This window comes from Acinonyx jubatus, chromosome X, assembly GCF_027475565.1.
Source record: "Acinonyx jubatus isolate Ajub_Pintada_27869175 chromosome X, VMU_Ajub_asm_v1.0, whole genome shotgun sequence".
Classification (NCBI taxonomy): Eukaryota; Metazoa; Chordata; class Mammalia; order Carnivora; family Felidae; genus Acinonyx; species Acinonyx jubatus.
This window is the reverse complement of record NC_069389.1, coordinates 8,686,098-8,708,014: the sequence shown is the minus strand read 5'-3', so window position 1 is coordinate 8,708,014 and position 21,917 is coordinate 8,686,098. Positions and strand designations below refer to the sequence as shown.

The 21,917-nt window shown below is 45.0% G+C and overlaps 1 protein-coding gene across 5 annotated transcripts in view; it reads right to left on the bottom strand.

The window, feature by feature from the left end:
* The window catches only part of FRMPD4 (FERM and PDZ domain containing 4), a 688,829-nt gene extending 677,898 nt beyond the window's left edge, over positions 1-10,931 (bottom strand). For 2 of the 5 annotated variants that reach the window (XM_053202065.1, XM_053202069.1), the window contains exon 1: positions 1,568-10,930. In XM_053202065.1, coding sequence (XP_053058040.1) covers positions 1,568-1,635 — 68 coding nt within the window. In that variant the 5' untranslated portion in view covers positions 1,636-10,930. Of the gene's footprint in view, positions 1-1,567 lie in introns of all 5 variants that reach the window. The other 3 variants (XM_053202066.1, XM_053202067.1, XM_053202068.1) reach the window with 3 other exon arrangements.
* Positions 10,932-21,917: the final 10,986 nt, after the last annotated feature.

Here is a 21,917-nt window from a genome sequence, read left to right as displayed (position 1 = left end):
ATGAATTCTGTTCTCTGAACAGCCAAGGGCTTGTTTGATACAAAACAGAGTGTGTGAGCGGAGGAATCACATTATAATTGATCAATTGATCTAATATTTAAAAGCTATGTCTTCCCAATTGCTTTGACAATTGTAATTAACACATTTAAAGGGTCAACCAGATTGACGCCCTTGCCAAAAAGTAGGTTTTCCTCTCCTTTTAAACAAAAATCAGTGTATTGATCAAGGCCACAGCTTACCTGAGAATGGTGTGTCATCAACAGTGTTTGTGTTTTAAAGGGTTTTGTTTTGTTTTGAAAAGACAGCACCAGCACATCAGAGCTACATGATTTTTCTTTAAAGAAACAGTATCTTTTAGAGGCAATACTTTTATCCTCTGTGGTCTTCACTATCAAAAGGCCAGTAGGCCCTTCTTCTTTGGCTGACTTTTTCATGGAGAATCTTTAATGTGTGTGTGTGTGTGTGTGTGTGTGTGTGTGTGTGTGTGTGTGTGTGTGATAAGCTATACATTATTCAGATACTCTCAGGCCAGGAAGCAGCTTAAGAAACCATTCCCCACCTCGACATCAGGGAAGTTTAGGATCAATTTGGAAGAAGAGAGGTTCACCCGGAAAGAGAATGTTTGGGAGCACCAAGGACAGAAATATCCTAAAGTCTCCTTGTCTCTCAACTTTTCTCCAGTGGATCTGCCACAGCATCAAAACTTCTTAGTGTAAGAGTCACTGCTTTGAATGGTGGCATTTTTCTCTGAAGATCCCGGTTAAAATGCCAACGTCCTGTCTGGAAAGGGTAGTGACCTAACTATACCCACCCACTAGCTTCGAAAGCAGCTGGCCTTTCCATAATTCACCAAGTAAATAGCAGCTTTTGGCTTGATACAAGCTGAGATGTTGGCCCTCCCTTTACAGACCTAGACTTTCAGGGTTAGCGCTTATAAGACTCTTATTTTCCTTGAGGTTCTCTGCCCACCAGGAGGGAGGCAGGCAGTAGATGGCAGCTGTCTATCCTAGGGCTGCGCTGTGTGTAGCTTCTAGGTAGAGTTCAACTCTCCCTCGGTCAATTCTATTTTAAACTAAGTACTTTTGTCCTCTTTCAGTACCTACCAGAAATAGAACTATCATCTTCTTCGTGCAGTAAATGCAAAACAAAAACAAAAACAAAAAATTAGTAGCCCTCAAATACAAAAAGAATAGTGGAACGTCCATAATGAGCAAAAGCAGGTAGAAGGCTCAGGCAGACAAAAGCATGAATGCTTTCTCCTTCCCACACTTCCCCAGCTGCATCAAGCCCCCTGCTATGCGTTTGGTGTTACCTTGTTAGGTGTTCCACATGTGTTAAACCTTTCCAGGAGCCCTACAGAGAAAGTAGCATTTTCTCAATTTTATAGATACAGAAACGAAAGCCCAAAGATAATTTTCCAAAGCCCCCGTGTGTCTGATTGCAACGCCTGCACATTTTCTTGATGGCATGCTTGGTCCTATATTCAAAATGATATCCTTTTCCTTGGATTAAGACTTTAGCAACTGAAATACTGAACCAAAGTACAAACATTACTGGTTTGAGGTACCTTGCATTCTTCGCAAGCCTCTGCCCTCCTTTGTGCTGTGATTTATGCTCAGGGTCATCTGTGCCCATCAGGCTCTATGAAAGAGCACAGAGAGCCAACAGGCAGATCTCGGCATGCCAGTCAACAGCCTTGTTTGCCTCACTCCTGTCGCCTCTTTGACCTGGGCTGCCCTTCCGTTGTTTTCCTGCCCCCAACAATCCTTCAGGAACTCTTTGCTCCTTGGCCTGGCATAGTGGAGAAACCAGGGCTCCTCCATGAACCTTTCTCACTTGAGCATCTTCGACCTCGTGGACTTCATCCTTCCTGCCCAGCTGCTCACAGCACAGAAGTCTGCCTGGGTCAACAGCTCCTGGTCACTACCTGTCTCCCTCCATGACCCTCTCTCCTCGCTCCAGCCAGGAGCCCCCATTTCGTAATAACCTTAGATTCCTGGCAAATCTCAATGTCCAGCACTCACCAACAGCAAAGTGTCCAAAGGGCTGATGTCCCAGATCTCCTATTTTCCTTTCTGCCTACCTCTCCAACTCCCAGGGCACTTCTGGTTTCTGATTATTGCTTTGGACTTTCAATCTTTTTCTTTGCTCTTTCCTATGCCACTTGCATAACCCTCTCTCTTGACTTTGACCTTTTCTCTCTGCCAACTCTTCAACTCTGGGCTGACTAGAGTCCAGTGGAAACCACTCAGTCCAGATCTCTAGTTCAAGCCTGACTCCTAGCTCGCAGCCCCTCCCGGGACCTGACTCTTTGCGCTCACCCCCTTGAGCTGTGACCAGGGTCTGTTTCCCCTGAGCCCCTTTCATCTTAGGGTACAGAGGAATCTTTTAGCATTGCCAACTGCTGCTGGATCTAATCCTGATTCTCCTGAAGACTTGAGTGGAATTCATTAACTGCCATCCTTACAGCCTTTGAGCTTTCTCTGGCAGAGGCCATGTTTGATTGCATATTCCCTAGTGCTATAGGGCATCCCTTATCACGGCTGGTCTCTGAAGTAGTTTCTTTCTTAATAAATGAGTAGCTTTCTCTCTTCATGACAAAGGAGAATAATACAAAAGACAGAAACAAAGAATGAACACTTAGCATAAAGTCACACAAAGGCCTTCTTCCAATCAGAAGATGAGCCTCACAGTCCGTTCTCTACCCTCATCCACTCTGCTTCTGAGAGCAGAGTTCCTCCAGTGTCAAGGTCATTTGAAGTACCCGTGAATGTAGGGATTCTGGTTCGCAGGTGGGGGAGGGGTGCTGGGATTTTGTATTTCTAACAGGCTCCCATGTGATGTCCTGGCTACATCGAGGTCAACACTTTCAGCAGCAAAGCCCTAGATACACCCATACCTGGAGATGGACTTAAAACTGGCTTTTTTTTTTAGTATCTACTATTAAGATACCTTAGTGTTTTTTTTTAATGTTTATTCATTTTTGAGAGACAGAGAGTGAGCAGGGGAGGGGCAGAGAGGAAGGGAGACACAGAATCTGAAGCAGGCTCCAGCCTCCAAGATGTCAGCACAGAGCCCGACGTGGGGCCAGAACCCACGAACCACAAGATCGTGACCCTGAGCAGAAGTTGGACACATAACCAACTGAGCTACCCAGGCGCCCCAAACCTGACCTCCTTCTTAAGCAATACCCACAAAATTAGACAGCTCTAGTCTGTGATTCAGACCACAATCCTTTTCTTTGAAACATCACATCTTAAAATACATTTACACAAAACCCAATGTTTTTGAACAATGATTTCCTTATTCATAGCAATGGATGGGAACACAGAAGTTGTTTCTTTCAACAAAGGGAGGAAATGGATAGAGTAAGTATGAATTAGAAAGGGGGCACTGAGAGGTGCTTGGGTGGCTCAGTCCATTAAGCATCCAACCTCGGATCTGGTGGTTTGTGAATTCGAGCCCCTCCTCAGGCTCTGTGCTGACAGCTCGGAGCCCGGAGCCTGCTTCAGATTCTGTGTCTCCCTCTCTCTCTGCCCCTCCCCCGCTCACACTCTGTTGCTCTCTCCCTCAAAATAAACAAACATTAAAAAATAACAAAAAGCAAAAGAAAAGAGGCACTGAAGTGGAGGTTACTGGACAACCAGGCAAAAATAAAGCTACTGAAGTCTGTACCTGAAAGAACGGAAGAACCCCAAAGACATGAGCCCATGGGAGAGGGAGGCAAAGTCAAGCCTTCTGTTCCAAACATTGTGCTGCGACAACTCCAGAGAGGACTTTACTGAATCTAGACAATGAAGAACCTTACTGGTCTATTATCTATCTTGAGGCCTAGCAGCTATTACTGGCTGAAGAGTTGTCTTTATTTATTCTTACATACTCATGAGGCTAAGGCCACTGGATTACAATCTCTTTTGGATACTGTATATAATTGAAAATGATTTCTAAGTTTTGCCAGTATTAAAAATTAGCATCTGGGGGCGCCTGGGTGGCTCAGTCAGTTAAGCGTCCGACTTCAGCTCAGGTCATGATCTCGCGGTCTGTGAGTTCAAGCCCCGCGTCAGTGGTCAGCACTCAGAGCCTGGAGCCTGTTTCAGATTCTGTGTCTCCCTCTCTCTCTCTGACCCTCCCCCGTTCATGCTCTGTCTCTCTCTGTCTCAAAAAAAAAAAAAAAAAATTAGCATCTGTAAGGCATTCATTAACATCTTTACATGCATCAACCTTGTTTAAGTCTCTTAACAGTGCCAAGGGTTGGACCCATTTGGCAGATGAGAGAAGACAAGGAGGAGCCAGTGAGGTGGCTCAGGAGTGAGCAACAGAGTCATGATTTGAAATCAGGACCTAATGCTAGCCCTAAACTTTCAACCACTTGCTATCCTGCTTCTCTGTTACTTCTTTTGTTTTGGGTTTGTTTGTTTTTTTTTCTCCCAAACTGGATAATTCCCATTTACTTTTTTATGTACTTTCCCTGGAAAACTCCTCTGGAATTCTAATGAAAAGGCCTGCAAGTGGACTCAAGAACAGGAGCCAGGTGTGATCAGAGAATCGAGGCAAAAGTGAGGACACAGAAGGGATATTTTGCTCCATGTACAGGTCATTCTTTCTTTCACATCCTACACTGTGTTACACTTTGGGTTTCTTTCTTTATGATTCTAATTGCTGCCCAGTGTATGGTCCGTCCTCTTGAGCTCAGTATCCTTTATTAAAAGTCATACTTGACACAGGATGCTTTAGGTTCCAAATTAAAAAACAAACCAACTGGAACTGGCTTCAATAATAAAGAAAATGTCCTAATACACATAACTGCAGAACTCACTGCCAAGACAGGACAGTGTCAGGAACCCAGTTTCCTTCCTTCCTTCTTTCTTTCTTTCTTTTTTAATGTGTGTTCATTTTTGAGAAAGAGAAACAGAGCGTGAGCAGGGGAAGAGCAGAGAGAGACGGAGACACAGAATCCAAAGCAGGCTCCAGGCTCTGAGCTGTCAGCACAGAGTCTGATGCGGGGCTGGAACCCATGGACTGTGAGATAGTGACCTGAGCCAAAGTCAGATGCTTAACCACCTGAGCCACCCAGGAGCTCCTAGAACCCAGTTTCTTTTCAACTGGCCACATCTGGGGCAGCCCTCCTCAGAGTCATAGGATGTTGGTGGCCAGAACACTACTTCCTCACTTGTACTTGAGAAGGGGGGGTGTCTCTTCCCCAAAGTATCAAACAAAAGTTCTGAGCTTCACTCTGAACCAACTCACCATATTTCCCGCATTGTAAGATGCATATTCTGCATGCTGTAAGAGCTCTGAAGTAAAATACACCTTGATGTACATGTTACATGTTTTGTTACATGTTGATGTATAGTTCTGTCAAGGTTTTTCCGCACTTTTTCTCAGTGGTACCTAAACCAGTGTGCCCTTTTGGGTATCTAACGCTGGGGCAATAGGCCTAAGACCAGTCAACAATGGTCCCTAGGGCTGGAATGGCCCCAAACCCTGCACCAAATGCATTACTGCTTTTTGCCATCAGAGAGGATGGGACGACTGTTGGGAAGACAATGGAAATGTGAAGTTACTAGCTACATACTAAGGAGAAAAATCTAACAGTGCAACATCATTCAGTCATTCGTTCACTTATGTATTCATCAAAATGAAAGCCACGGAACAGCTCACACCCTATGCTGATATTTACAGTGTTAAATTACATAGACACACACACACATCTCTACATAAGTAATACAGTTACAATACCGCAATCATTCCTGAGTCATACTCTGCAAATACCCATCAAATATAAGAAATGTCAAGGCCATAGCTAATGTGTACTACGGAATGTCACACTCAAAACTCTTCGCTGCAAGTGAAAGCAAACAGGTCTCCCTGCTCCTAACAAAATCTGGTGCAAGCAAGGCAGCAACTCACATTCCAATTTTGGAATAAGGATGGCAGGCTGGCCCATGGCTAAGACACATACAGTGACTCACAGATTGCAGAAGGGAGGAAATAAAGAAACCCTGGGGATCAGATCATGGCCTGCAGAAATCTAGAAGGCCCAATGGGAATACCTTTGACAAATCCAGCCATTGTAAACCATGTGAGACAAACAAATGATCTGGAAGAGGGGAAGAACAATTGCCAATTACACAAACCGACCACCAGATCAATGCTATATTTATTCGTAGAGGAGGCTTAAACCAGGGGACAATCAAATGAAATTGGATTGAACCAAAGGGGTGATTATCCAATTTCTAGGAGATTCTTGGTGCTGGGAATAAATTCTCTGCCTCAGCTATGTGTAGCATGAGATAAATGACAGGCATTTGTGATGAGAGCCCCAGTGAGGTCAAACCACATTAGCAAAACTAGCAAGTGCTTTAGGCAATCACTGAAACCTTCCGGGAAAAATCATTTCACCCAGCCAAAGTGGCAGAGACTTGCAGTCAGCAGAAATTTTATTCCTGACTTGGCTTAAACACCTACTCTTTCTGTTCCCCTGATGGTTCTTGGGGTAGTTCCTATCTATGAAGAGTGGTGATCCAGCTCATTGGCTTAGAGCATTCTTAGTTAATTTTTGTGATTGGGCACAGTCGGTTAGTGCTGGGACCAAGCCCTTCTCTTCTGTTTTCTAGATAGAGTCAGTGAGATGAAGCATTTAACCAGACCACAGGCCATAAGGTGTGGGCAATGGAGACACAAAAGAGTGATCAAGACGGTTGCACAGAGGGTTACAGAGTTGAAAGGGCACCTTAATAATATACATCTTTGGAAAAGTGTCTTTCTTTGAACTGGGAAAGAGACTCAAATTGCCTAATCTCTTGGTGCCAAGAGGCATCACAAAATTAGTAAAGCACTCCCAAATGCAGCAAATGATACCTGTCCCTGGTTTTGCTACAGGATCCTAGCAACCCCCCCAAATACCACAACTACTGGATCTGAGGGTAGGGGAGGAATGTACTAGCAATGGTTTATTACTGTAACTCATAACAAGACTACCTGTGCTTTGGATAGTCCAATGAGGATTTGTGAGAGTAGAGAGGCAGGAATAAAGGCAGGGAGCAGCAGAATAGACCCTTTTAATCTATGAAACTAATTACCTTGAGAGATGTAGGAATGAATTGCTATGTTTGTTACAAATTTTTCAACAGCAAAGTCATTGTTTTGTTAAATCATGTAGATTCCAGGCTTTCTGCATCTCCCGAATCTCAAATTTAGCCAGCTTTTCACAGACTGCAACATTTTGCACTTAAATTCATCAGTGAGTTTACATCAAGGTGGCCTTGGGCTCCTATGTGATCTTGATGACCAATGCCATCAAGGCAATTTTTTTCAGTTTATTTGTTTAAGTAATCTCCACACCCAATGTGGGGCTCGAACTCACCCGGGAGACTGAGATCAAGAGTTGCATCCTCTTCCAACTGAGCCAGCCAGGCGCCCCAAGGCAGCTTTAAACTTGGACCTAATTCCAAGCTGCAGGACAAACCCCTACAGTTGCTTTAAGGCCATTTGGAATCTTAATACCTATGATTCTTTTATTCCATTCTTCAAGTCATTGATGAAAGGCTCCCTATTTTCAGATCGAAGGTCTAAACCCATGGAAATGCACGGGTGATTCCCCACCCCGGGATGACATTGCCCCATCAGTAATGTTCTTGGTAATGTGCCTCCACAGTTGAAGTCATCAGTATTGATGAGGAAGTTCAGCAACTCGGCCTGGTTTCAGCAAACGGATTGAGGCCGTACTAGAGGTGTCACCCAAGAAGACTTTCAAGGCACTCTGCCACAGAAAGAGCCAACAAGAGGTCCCTCTTAGCAGTCCTGTGGCAGAGAGGAAACACTGATGAGAAATAGCCTCTATTTTTGGTCTAGTCTCCACTGGCACAATACAACTGGAGAGAAGATCCAATTATCCAGACTGTTCAGGCCCCAATTCATACTCAACCATGGCCTGCCTGGTTGTAAGCTTTGCTTTAATAATAGCCTTGCCTGAAATGGTCTCACACACGGTCTTCCCACCCTAGCATCCTGTTATAAGTATCTTTACAACCCGGAGGCCACGAACTGCCCTAAAACGTGATCCAACTTCTGGGAGACTTTCGGTTGGGAGAGATTTCTCTGCTTCAATTACTGTGGTAAGAGATAAATGACAGGCATTTTTGACCAAAACACAATAAGTTCAAAACTAGCAAGTGACTTAGGGAATCATCAGAACCTTCAGGGAAAAACCGTTTTCCACAATCCTAAATTTCCTCATGAGACAACAGAGGCATCCTCCCCCCTGCCAGCAAACTCACGCTTGTCTTGTCTTCCTTGGGACCATCTGCCACCTTTTAAAAATACTTCCCTGTAACAACTACACAATAACAGCACCTCATTGGGCTGTTGAGGGTATTAGCACAGGGCCTGGCCCAAAACATAAAAGCTTTTCTCGTGAACGAGAACCAAGGCTCAAACAAGGGGGGTTGGGGGTGCAGGGGTCCCCAGCTGGTCACTCAAAAAGGGAATGGAAGAGCAAGAGGAAGATGGAATGGGAAGAACTGGTGGACCTGTGCGGTCACAAGAAAAAGGGCATACAGAACTCTAGAAGTTGGCCGTGTCCCTCAGTGAAGATACCTACTACAGACCTTCCGTTTCTCCTCGGAGGAAACCAGGTCAGTGAGAGGAGCACCGGCAAGGAACAAACCTGCTCCAGCTGCTACCACACTTGGTGAGGAGTCCTCCACTTCTCAGTGTATCCCAGGCTCTGACAGTCCCCGTCTAAGCTGAAGGAAGCTGGTGCGCTGCCCCTGCAGGCCCGAGTCACTTACAACAGGTGTTCATTGCAAAAATGCAAATGATCAGGGCCTAGGGTGAGCGCTCAAGGCATTGAGAATGTACAAATTCAAAAGCTTATTGCTTTGAATGCATCTTGCACATACAAGTCAAGCAGGAACTTGGAAGGCACAGTTCTAATTGAGGCAGTAAATTGGGACTCTCAAGTTCAACTTAACAAAAACGCATCTGTCAGGGTCTCACAACCCACCATCATAGAACAGCGCTGTCCGGGCAAAACAGTTCATTCGCACGTTTTCAGTAGTAACAACAGGGAGAGGCAGTGTCTCCTCTTTCTGAGGCAATGAAATGGGGAGAAGCCCCCGACATGGGCAAGATATCTCTTTTTTTTTTTTTTAAGTTTATTTACTTATTTTGAGAGAGACAGAGAGAGCACTAGCAGGGGAGGGGAGAGGGAGAATCCCAAGCAGGCTCCACGGCATCCACACAGAGCCCAATTTGGGGCTCAAACCCACAAAACTGTGAGATCATGACCTGAGCCGAAATCAAGAGTCAGATGCTTAACTGAATGAGCCACCCAGGCGCCCCTAAGGTATCTTTACATCTAAAGTTTTTGAGGCTGCAACGCCAGGACGGCAATAATACTCTTTTTTCATTTTATTGTTCATATTTTTCATTGCTCTTACCTCTTGTCACGAAAAGCATAAAAGAAACTCAGATAAGCAGTTAAAACTCACACCCAAGCCACCTAGTTGCTGATGGCTGGGGAAGTAGGGGCTGAAATGAGGATCATTAGAAGAGAATCTTCTAGTGTAATCCAGATAAGTGTGGCCACTCGGAAAGTTTAATCGAGCCTACTTGAAAAAAATCAGCCGCATTCATACAAGTTGGGCACTTAAATATAAGTGAAACTGGAGATTTAAGAGATGAAGTATTCAGGAGGATTTTGGATCGAAGTGAGAGTCTGTGTGAATCAAAGGAATTGTCACTTGGCATTACGGGAAAGGTTAAACAGGAGAAGGTGAAATTCAACCGTATTGGTTTTCCTTATTGATTTCACTTTGGAAAAATATTAAAATTGGTAAGAAAATTAAGTCTTGGTTAAAATATTTAAAAAATCATAGAGGATTGTTACATATCCATGCTATCTTTTCAACTCGTTGCACAGCAAATTGAGGCTATTACAGCTAAAATAACATTATGATCATTAGATGCAAATGTTTCCGTGGCATAGAAAAGGTTCAATTAAATCTACTCTTTGTATAAAGGCTTCTTTCCTTCCAGGTTTGCATAGATTTCCACTAGATTTTCAGCCTCTTTCAGGTGAGGTTTGTGTCTTAGATGTGTTTTATCAAGCACGGTGCTTACAAAATGCTCCCTTATTGACTCATTGAATTTTAAAATATGGAGTTCAGGAAGTGTGACAATATTGTGAGAGATATCCAAAAGCTATTATTTCCTCCTTTTTAGAAAGGAAAGAACTTTTTGATTGGGAACATAAGAAGGTTGCTTCTAAATAACAATCAAATCAAGACACTATTCAAGTTCCATACTGGGGTGAGAACGGGCAACACCATTTTCCTTTGTATTCGTGTATTGTTTTTCTTTTTCTTTTTAAATTTAAGATGCTGAGAGAATGGAAAGCAACCTACGGGAACCATGTACTACTGACAAATGAATGCTGATTTCTGTTCCCAAAAACATGACTAAACAGGAAGATGATTTTGCTGGACTCATCCTGCCAGACACTCCAGGGACTCTTCAGGGAGCAAAACATTTACGCAAACAATGGGAGAAGCGGGTGATCCTGGAGAAATGACAACAGCTTTGGGAGCACGTGTATTGATCTAAACAGGCAGAAGTAATACCTTTTTGGACACTGAGATAAGTTCTAGCATATTGATGAGTTCTATTCCCGATTACAATGTACTTCATGAAATTATTCTGATGTATAAGCTCAGTAACGTGAAGGAATCCTCTGCAGAAAACTACAACTTGGAAATGGAGGCACTTTCATTCAGCATTTAGCTCAAATTCATCCAACCATTCAACCATCAATTATTGAATGATTACTCTGGCACAACACCCTTCTAGTTAAGATAGCATGTGGTCCTGTCCTCCTAGGAATCTAATTTGGAAAACAGGATATGAAGGAGGCAGAATAACACCCCCCCTTCCCCCCCCCCCCGGAAGATGTGCACACCCTAATCCTAGAACCTGTGACTGTGTTCCATTAGATGGCAAAGGGACTTAAGGTTGCAGGGCAGTAATCAGCTTACTTTACAATGGGAGAGTGGCCTGGGTTTTCCAGGTGAGCCCAATGCAATCACAATACAGTAGTCCCCCCTCATCCCTGAGGGATGCTTTCTAAGACCCCTGGTGGATGCCGGAAACCACTGTAGTGCCAAAAACCCTGTACAGATGGTTCCCAGCTTTACAATTTTACGATTTTTCAACTACGCTGGTGCGAAAGCAATACTCATTTGGTAGAAATGGTAGTTGGAATTTTGAATTTGGATCTTTTCCCGGGCTAACAATATGCAAGAAGATCCTCTCCTGTGATACCAGGCAGCGGCACCGGCCGCGGTTCCCCGCCAGCCACGCGATCACGAGGGTCAACAACCGATACACTGACAACCATTCTGTACCCAGACAACCATCTGTTTGGCACTTTCAGTACAGTATTCAATAAATTACATGAGATAGTCAACACTATTATAAAAGAGGCTTTGTGTGAGAGGACTTTGCCCAACTGCAGCCTAAGCTATGATGTCTGGCAGGTTAGGCGTGCTAAATGCATTTCAGCTTTCGAGATCTTCAACAAACAATGGATTTATCGGGATATAACCCCGTCATAAGTCCAGGAAGATCTGTATATGTCATGGCTTTCCTGTACATACATAGCCATGATAGTTTAGTGTATAAATGAGGCACAGTAAGAGATTAACAACTAATAATAAACTAAAATTACAATATACGTGTAACAAAAGTTACACGAATGTGGTCTCTTAAAATATCTTATTGTACTATATTCGACCTTCTCGTGACGTAAGGTGCCTATGTGATAAGATGAAGGGAGGTAAATGATGTAGGCATTGTGCCTAAGAGTTAGGCTACTGGCAACCTTTTTTTTTCAATGTTTATTTTTGAAGGGGAGAGAGAGAGCGAGCGAGCGAGAGAGAGAGAGAGAGAGAGAGAGTGCGCGCGCGTAAGCGGGGGAGGGGCAGAGAGAGAAGGAGACACAGAATCTGAAGCGGGCTCCAGGCTCTGAGCTGTCAGCACAGAGCCCAATGCAGGCTCAAACCCACGAAATATAAGATCATGACCTGAGCCAAAGTCGGACGCTTAACCAACTGAACCACCCAGGCGCCCTTACTGGTGACCTTCTGATGATGCATCAGGAGAAGGACCATCTGCTTGCAGACTGTGATGGGCTACAAGTAACAGAAACCATGGAAAGCTACAGGGCTGGTAAGGGGGGGGACTCCTGTAGTTGTCATCCCTAAAAGTAGAAGAGGGAGGCAGAGAAGAACCAAAGAAATGGTAGTGCAGGGAGGACCCAGCCTGCTGTTGCTGGCTCCACAGATGGCAGGAGGCAGACCCAGCCAGTGAATATGGGTTGCCCATTAGAAGCTGGAAAGGATGGGAAGATAAATTCTCTCCTCAAGCCTCCAGAATGGAATGAAGCCCTACCAACACTTTGATTTTAGCCTCATAAGAACCATTTCCAATTTCTGACCTCCAAGACGATAAATGTGCATTCTTTAAATCACTAAGTTTGCAGTAATTTGTCACGGCAGCAATAGAAAATTAACACAAGTGTAATTATAAACAGAAAAATAACTATCTGCAGTAGTAACTGTCTAGTGCCAGATGGTAGGAACCACACGTTTCACAGGATATTGGTACCCTGAGGGAGAGGCTCACTTTCCCAAAGGGCCTGGAATCTTACTGACTGGGTGTTTTAGTTCCCAGACAGGGCAACATGGGAAGGCCCACTGTGTTTGATCTGTAGTACAGGGAAGTGGTCTCCCAACCACAAAGATCATTAGAACATTCTTCAGGAGCATCTTAAAAATACTGAATTCCAGCCCCACCCCCGGATTCTGATCCAAGTAGGTCTGATGTGGGAGCTGGGATTTTGCAGTTTTTAAAAGCTTCCCCATCTCCTAGGTGAATCTTATGACCAGCCAAATTTGGGGAACAACTCCTAGGAGATCTCCTGTCGCATACCTAACAAACTTGGAAAAACATGGGAGCACATCAGTGCAGTTTATTTGGGCTTTAGGATCCCTAGCGACTTTTTCCCTCTCTGCAGTCTGGAAACTTAAAGCTGGCTCTGCCTCCTATCATCCCCCACCCCCAAACCTCCTTTGCAATCTATCTGCTTAATTCAGTTAAGAGTTACCAGTTTTGGGGTGCCTGGGTGGCTCAGTAGGTTGAGGGTCAGGCTCTTGATTTCAACTCAGGTCATGTGAGATCGAGCCCACATCAGGCTCCATGCTGACAGCGCAGAGCCAGCTTCTCTCCCTCCCTCTCTCCGCCCCTCCCATGCTCAAGCTTGCTACCATGCTCTCTCTGTCTCTCTCTCACAATAAATACACATGGCGGGGGCTGGGGGGCGGGGGGGGGGGTGGTGGGTAGAGAGCTACTGGCTTTGCTCCAGTTCCTTGCCTGAGGCTTACCAATTGTGGCCTGGACTCTCCCTACCTTCTTAAGGAAAACACGTCTCAGATGGAACATAAATGAGCTTGTCCATGCATCTCTGTTCTTTCTGTTCCGCTCATCTGCAGTCAACATATTTAGTATTAATTCTCGTCAGTTCCATCTCACTGGCTGCAAAGGAAATGGTCATTGGAAAGGAAATGGTGGCAGGCCTACAATCCGTCATCTTTCTTAAAAGAAAGTTTACTTGAATAAATCCTTGTGAAATGATGCTAACAACAGACCTCCTGGCAAACTGATGGCTGGTGCAAGATTCCTTATTTATAAAATTCTTTCAGCAAGACATACCTGATCGGTCTAGGATGGTTTACGGCAAACAGGCCTGGAATCTACTGATTTTATAGGGCATTAGAAAGGTTATCTAAGCCATGTAACTAAGTATAAATGTTTTGTGGCCCTACTGTATAATCAATATAGCAGCATACATGCTTTGGAGCCTCACATGTTAAGTCTCTAACAGACTGTATCCTACACAAGAAGACCTGCAATAACTGAGCGGTTCCAGCCCCGTCTGTGCCTCGCAATTTGTATCTTAGAAATTATTAAGATCTCTGATTCATGCCCGAATAATTCTATCCTTTCTCTTATCTCACCTACCCTAGTACAGGTATTGAAAGAAATGAGATAAATAAAAAATAAGGAAGATAAGGCAAGAAAGAACACAGGCACAAATTTTGCTTAGTGGTGGTGGTGGGAGGGGCTCGTAGGAGGGAGAGAATAGAGGAAACAGAGGCAGCTGGAGTTAGTTAAAGCTATAAAACAGGGTAAAGAGAAACAGTAGAGATCATATTTTAAAGGAAAGTGCTTGACCATAAGAGAATTTTTTCTAAACGTCTATTGAGAGAGAGCATGTGCACGCACGAGTGGAGGGAGGGGCAGACAGGAGGCAGATAATCCCAGGCAGTCTCCGGAACTAGCAGCACAGAGCCCTCTGCAGGGCTCGATCTCACAAACTGTGAGATCATGACCTGAGCCAAAATCAAGAGTCAGACACTTAACCGACTGAGCCACCCAGGCGCCCCAAACGTAACAGAAAATTTTTAAAGAGATATCCAAAAAGCAGCTACGTGGCCCTTAACCCTCACCACCACCCCCCCCCCCCCCCCCCCCCGCACAGACTATCGGGGAGGGGGCAGGAACTCTGCCGAGAGCCCGGGGCACCTCCAGGGGGAACAGCGGGGTACCCCAAGCCTCATTGAGAGGGGCTTCAAGGATCGTTGAAGAGACTGTGTGCTACTGACGTGCCCGTAGTCCGGCTCCACCCCAAGAGTTGCTGTGCCAAGAAAGTCATCGTCATCTGGCTGAAAACCCACTCTTCCATACTCTGCTCTGTGATGCCGGATGTCCGTGTCAGCTTCTGCTTTGCCAGCCTCTCCCCGATAGGCTCTTTCAAGAGGGGCACTAGAGGGAGGCTGGAAGCCTGGAACAGGAAGACACACGCGTTCTGCTGAAGGTCAGCCATTGGCGTGCACTTCCCTAGTGGGAGCTCAGTAATGCCTCTTCACTGCAGCAGAAGTTTGTTCCTGTGGCTGAACAGTGCCCTTCCCAGAAGCACGGGTCACAGAGACGCCAGCTCTTGGAGGCTCTTCCTCTCAGGTTCTAAATTCTCCTACCTGCGACCTGGTCCCTCGGATCTGTCAGCCCATAGAGATGGCAGTAGTTTTTAGCAATGGCTACCTCCCAGGGGCCACCTTGTAGCTCTTCAGCAGTCAATGACTAACGTTAAGTGTTTCAGAGCGATATTCTGTTCACGCTGCCGGTGTGCTTTCTTCCTCCCGACGGGACAGACAAATCAGGAGTGGAATGTGGAGGGACACCTGGGGGAAAGAGCTCCAAAAGGAATCCTCAGGGGAGTTAAGAGGCGTGCCCTCCAGCTTGAGTGTCTAACTCCCACTTGAAAAATCTGAAGGGCGAAAGGTGAAGGGCAACCCTGGGGTGGATCTGAGCTCCCAGTGTCAGTCGGGAAGGATAATGCAGAAGTGCTTCCCAAGGACTAGATGTCAGCTGTTGAATGAAGGTGAGAAGGCACAGCGTCGCTTTAATCCTATAGAAGAGGACCACCGGGAGGGGCAAACAGACTTGGCAGAGAGAAACTGGAGATACTTCCAGATTTGTCAGGGCTAACAAATGAGTAACAAGAACAGATGAAAATGCTCAAGATACAAAAACAAAAACAAATCAACTTCATATCCCTGCCTAGTGAGGACACCAAGGCTACACCTGTCTGGCAGTACCAGGCACGTAAGAACTTTCTGGAATCACTGAAAGCTATTCAGTGGATATGACATACAAAATTATCATTGTATCCTTTCAGCACGGGCAGAGCCCTCCCTCCTAGCTGACATTTCCTGGTATTTAGAATAGCAAAGACCAATCAACTTCGTAAGAGGTACGGACGTGCATATTCGGTGACCTCAGATGTAGTAAACAGACCCCCAATCCCACCCCAGAGAGTTTTAGGTGCAACCCGGAACAATTGCAGGACTTACTGGGGAAACACACAGATGTGTCGAAAAGCCCGCAAAGAGGAAGACAATTATAACTCAGGTACATGAATGACCCCAATGCACCCCGGGTCTACGGGAAGACCAGAAGCACCTTGCTGTAGGCTGAACCGTCATCTGTGCAAAGTGAATGTTCTCCTTTTCAGCAGAAAAAATTCTTTCTTTTGAATTTATTCTATTCATCAATTTGGACTTTTTTTATATTTATTTTTATTTATTTTTTTTAATGTTTATTTATCTTTGACAGAGAGACAGAGACAGAGCATGAGTCCAGGAGGGGCAGAGAGAGGGAGACACAGAATCTGAAACCAGCTCCAGGCTCCCAGCTGTCAGCACAGAGCCCGACGTGGGGCTTGAACTGATGGACAGCAAGATCATGACCCGAGCCGAAGTCAGACACTCAACCGACTGAGCCACCCAGGCACCTCCCCCAACCTTTTTCAATATTTAAAGAGAATGTTTTTATCTTACCATGTAAATACGTTTGGAAATGACAGTACATTCAGTAGAGGCCATTTTAATACTGCATTTTGTACAGGAGAGAGGATAGAGAAAAGAAGATCACAGGAATTCCTACTCCAGACAAATAGTCACCACGGCCCTCAGGGTGACATGAGGAGTCACCAGGAGGAAGGAAGTTGGGAAAAAAAAATCTTATTCCTGCAGCCCCAACAATCCTTAGGTGGGAGCTGGGGAGGCAGATGGCTGTGGAGACCGGAAGATAGGCTAAGGGGGCACCATGCTCTCTCGCTGTCATCTTTTTTCGGTCTTACATCCACATTGCCACTGAGGTTCTCTGTGCCATAACGGCCTATAGCAAGCCGCTTCTGGTCTTCCTGTCGACCTGGGGTGCGTCAGGGTCGTTCATGTCCCCAGGTTATAACTGCCTTGCTCTTTCCAGCCAACGAGGGTCTCTAGTGACATGATACTTGAGAGCATTCCAAGATAAGAAGTGATACCCATTTAATAGGTTTTAAAATGCTTTAGCTTCGTTCAGCTTCTCTACGAGTTTCTGTTTGGTGCTTCTACGGCCTCCGGAGCTGATGGTCACTCCAAACTCACCGTCACATCCTCATCTGCATACTAGGGCTTCTCATGGGTCACATGCTGTCGGTACCCAGCCGGTGGAAAAGTGGAAAAGTAATACGGTGACGATGGGTGGTTAACCGCTGCCCCTCCCCTCGCCCCCACACTCTTGACTTTTCTTTTTTATACTTGTGAAAGGGTTACGAGGGAAGTTCTGCCTAGGTCTCTGAAACATCTTTAGTATTAGCTGTGTATTTATCCCATTTTGTTCTTTTTCAAGTCTTACAAAGCAGACGGTGTTACACTCTGAATAAATAAGTTCCTTCCCTCCCCCCTGCCCCCTCCCCCCCCCCCCCCCCCCCCCAGTTTTCTTGCCTACCCTTCTTCTGCCTCTCTTTCCACTCTGGAAGAATCAGATACCATGGTTAACAACCTGAGAGGGGAGGAGAAGCTTCGGAGGAGCAAAGAGAGTAAACGTCAAGTCAAACGCATCCTCTGGCTGCAGTAGGTTTAAGCTCAGGCGCGAAGTCTGGCGGCACCAGACAGCTGAATCACTGGATTGAGATGGTCTTGTGAAACTGAAGCGATCATGGGAATCTTTATTACCCGAGAGTTGCTGCACAAGAGTAAAACAAAACCTTACAGAACAGACTTAAAGGGAGAAAGGAAGCAAAATGAAAGTTGCTTTTGGATTCCACCCCTTAAGTCCTTCTTGTTCCACATACTGGTTATAAGTAGGTAATCAAAGGACAGTAAGGTGAGAAGTTAAATAAGGATTTGGTTATCAGGCTAAAGAGTTTGGACTTCATCCTTTCAGGCAATAGGGAATAAATTAAATTTAACTCAAACAGTATTGAGCACCAGTGTAGACAGCGAGGATATAAAAATGAATAGAACGGGAGGTACCTCCATAGAGGTAGCAGATACATATACACATGAATTTAACATGCTCCAATAAGCCTGTTTCCGATTCTGTGTCTCCCTCTCTCTCTGCCCCTCACGCATTCATGCTCTGTCTCTCTGTCCCAAAAATAAAATAAAACGTTGAAAAATAAATAAATAAAAATAACATGCTCCAATACTCTGTGATGAGTGCTACGATCAAGATGTGCCAAGCGGATGGCATGTACAAGGCAGAGCTTCATCAAGAGTAATCTGTTGGGGCGCCTGGGTGGCTCAGTCACTTAAGCGTCCGACTTTGGCTCAGGTCATCATCTTGCGGTCTGTGGCTTCGAGCCCCACATCAGGCTCTGTGCTGACAGTTCAGAGCCTGGAGCCTGCATTGGATTCTGTGTGTGTGTGTGTGTGTCTCTCTCTCTGCCCTTCCCCCACTCGTGCTGTCTTGCCCTCTCAAAAATAAATAAACATTAAAAAAATTTTTTTAAAGAGTAAATCACAGGATTACACTATGGAATAAAGGCAAAAGAAATCTGCAAAAAAGACAGGGCACATCCATCTTTGTATGGTAGGACATTTACATCCTCAAGTACCTATGTGGACATCAACATTTGTAACCACGCTTAAAGCCATAAGAGTCCCTGGAAAATTGTGCCACAAAACAGATCACTGGCAACCGTCTTTAACAAGTCCTTGATATGGATCAGTGCATTTCAGTTGCAGACTGCTTCTCAGGTTCTCTGTGGTGGCCATGTGTGGCCTTGCCAATGACAGAATGCAAGGACACCCAAAAGAAGGAAGCGCTGGTAACTGGTCAACCCCTGGGAAAAAAGAACTTGACTTCCTTTTCAGCCTTTAAAATCCAAATGGTCCCTGGCAACGCCCACACACACCTAGCAGCTGGGAAGGAAAACTGGAGGAAGGAAAGAAAGGGGAATCACAGGAAGTCCTAAACGCTCCACAAGGAAGCAGCTGCATATCGATATATTATTCCCCAACACTGCAATAACCAGTACCGCAGGGTATGTACTACAGCGGATCCGCTCTGGGATGCACGCCCCATCTGCTGAAAGGCTAACACACCTGCTATTTTCTGTGCATGTTGTTCCTTTTCAACACTGATGGATTAGGGTTTCCTGAATTTGGTGAATGATGCGCCATCATTGGAGACGCTTGAACCTCCAACAGAACTGTTTGAGTCATCAAGGATTACTGCTTGCGGAGGTGATTTTTTTCCCCTATGATGTAGAGCATATGTTACTTAAGGCCTTTCATGTCCTTTATAGAAAGTAGTTGTGTTGAGAACAAAGCAAGTCTGCTTCACTTATGGAAAGTGCTTCAAGAAATGCTATAAAGGAAAACACACTCCTGTGTCTCCTTGACTCACTACTCTGCAACGACACAGCTTCACTTCTGACACCAGGTGTGTGGGTTTCCCACACACGAACAAATTCTGTGACACCAGCTCAGTGTCCCATAATTCAATTCAATTCTGACACTATCTACCTAGAGGTAGCATCAGATCCCACGGGTTAAGGGCCTCAGTTCTGCCATGCCCCCCCACCACTCCATCACAGACAGACAGACAGACAGACACACACACACACACACACACACAGGCCCTCCACCCTGCAGACACCAATAACAACTCCAGCTTACAACCCGTGCTTTTGATTGACTGGAGGTCTCTAGGACTCCCTCCTTGAGTTCAATTAATTTGCTAGAGCAGCTCATTGAACAGAACTCAATTTTACTAGATCACTGACCTATCACAGAAGATATTCAAAGAACACACCAACAACCAGATGAAGAGATACATAGGGGTAGCTCCAGAAGTTTCCAAGCACAGGAGCTTCGGTCTTCATGGAGTTTGGGGTAGGTCACTCTTCTTACATACGGACGCTTCTTGTTCACCAACATGGATGCTCTCGGAACCCTGGACTTTGGGGGTTTCATGGACACTTCATTACACAGCATGACTGGTGAAATCAATGGCTGTTTGTGATTAATTCAACCTCCAGCCCTCTTCTCCCCGGAGGTGAGGGGAGGGGACGCTGAAAGTTCCAGCCCTCAAATCAAGATGGGTTCCCCTGGCAACCAGCCCCCATCCTTAGGATACCTGGTGCTTTTCAAAAGTTACTTCATTAGCAAACTCAGGAGTGTTTGAAAGGGACTTGCTATGAATAACAAAAGGCATTGTCACTCTATCACTTAGGAAACAACTAGGACTTCAGGAGTTCTGGGCCAGGAATGGGACGAAGATCAAATGTATATTTTTTATTATAAATCACTGATGGGATCCGAACACAATGCCGCAAAATATGGCATCTTGGCATACTGAAGCCGAAGGAGTTTGAGGAGACAGCAGATGCAAGGAGGTCACTCTTGGCCCTGCCCCCATCCCATGCTGCCCTAAAACAGCTCATAAAACCTCAAGTAAGAGGGGGCCTCCCTACTCCAGGAGCAAAGCCGTGTCCATAGCTCTCAAGACAAAGAGAGGAGAATGTGAATGGAGAGGTCTTGCTAACTCCTCTTGCCCCTGCCCCCCTCATTTAATTCTTAGGACCAAGTTTCTTTGGGTCTTCACTTCTTTATGAGGGTTCTGGAATCATGTAAAGCTTATATTCAATACATGTGGTTATGCTTCTCTCCTGTTCATCTGTCAGTTTAATTTTCAGACCCAGCCAAGGACCCTAAGAGGGTCAAGGAAAACTTTTTCCTCCCCAACATCACAATACCACAAACACAACCTGCAATACTAGTTTGGGTTTTCCCTTAAGATTATTTTTGGGACATAAACTACATTTTGATTTTTTTACATGATTTTTTTAAATAATGTTTTAAGTTTATTTATTTATTTTGAGAGAGAGAGAGAGCACGAGCACCGGAGGCGCAGAGAGGGGTAGAGATAGAGAATCCCAAGCAGGGTCCACACTGTCAGCAAGGAGTCTGATGTGGGGCTCGAACTCAGGAACCATTAGATCATGACTTGAGCAGAAACCGAATGAGCCACCCAGGTGCCCCCATAATCTTTTTTTTTAAGGTAAGCTCTATGCCCAACTTGAGTCCTGAACTCACAACCCCAACATCAACAGTCTCATGCTCCACCACCTGAGCCAGCCAGGTGCCCCTTTTTGCATGATTTTTTTTAATGCCCATTTAATTAAATTTAATGGAGTCTAAAACTACCAAACATGTCTTTTATTTTCATATTGCTTTTTGGTATAAAATAGCATATGCAATATAGAGAATCATATTTTCTCACAAAATGCAACTTTCTAAAGTAATGGTAACTGCTGGAATTAATCCCAGATTGGTGGTGGAGGGAAAAGCTATACTAATAGGAGTGTCTCAATGATTTAAACATTCTAAAGATGATAATGAGCCTTACCACCATCCAACAAGTTGCTCAGTGACTGGAAGTCACCCTGAACTCATGAAAACTCCTGCTCCTCACCCACCATCCACTACAATATTTAGTTGTCACTAAGTCTTGCCATTTTCACCTCAAATATTCCTCTAACCCAACCCCGATTTCCAGCAAGGCCCACGTTTCCTCCTTTCAGGTCCCTTCATCTCTATCCCAGAGTATATCCACAGACTCCTAACGTGAGCTTTTGTTAAAGACTGGCATGTCCCAAGGCTCCAATGCTGAAGAACCCGGATCAGAAAATCCAGAGATGGATCTGGGTGTCTGTATTTCTGAAAACCCAAGATGATCCTTATCAACCAGGTTTGGGAATCAAATGTACTAAGTGCTGAACTTTAACTGCACAAAAGACCAATTGAGGAATGCTTTAAACCATAAAAGCTACTTCCTTAGGGGCATGTTGCTAAGGAGTCTCAGTACCAGTGACAGGAGAAGGAAGGGAAGAAAGGGGTCTCAAGGCCAGGAGAAAGCAGTTCTACAATTGACCTTCCAGGTTATGACTGTCCACCAGAAGAAGAGATCAGACAAGTTTATTAAAAAAAAACACCTGGAATAAGCAAAAAAGATTACTGGGTATC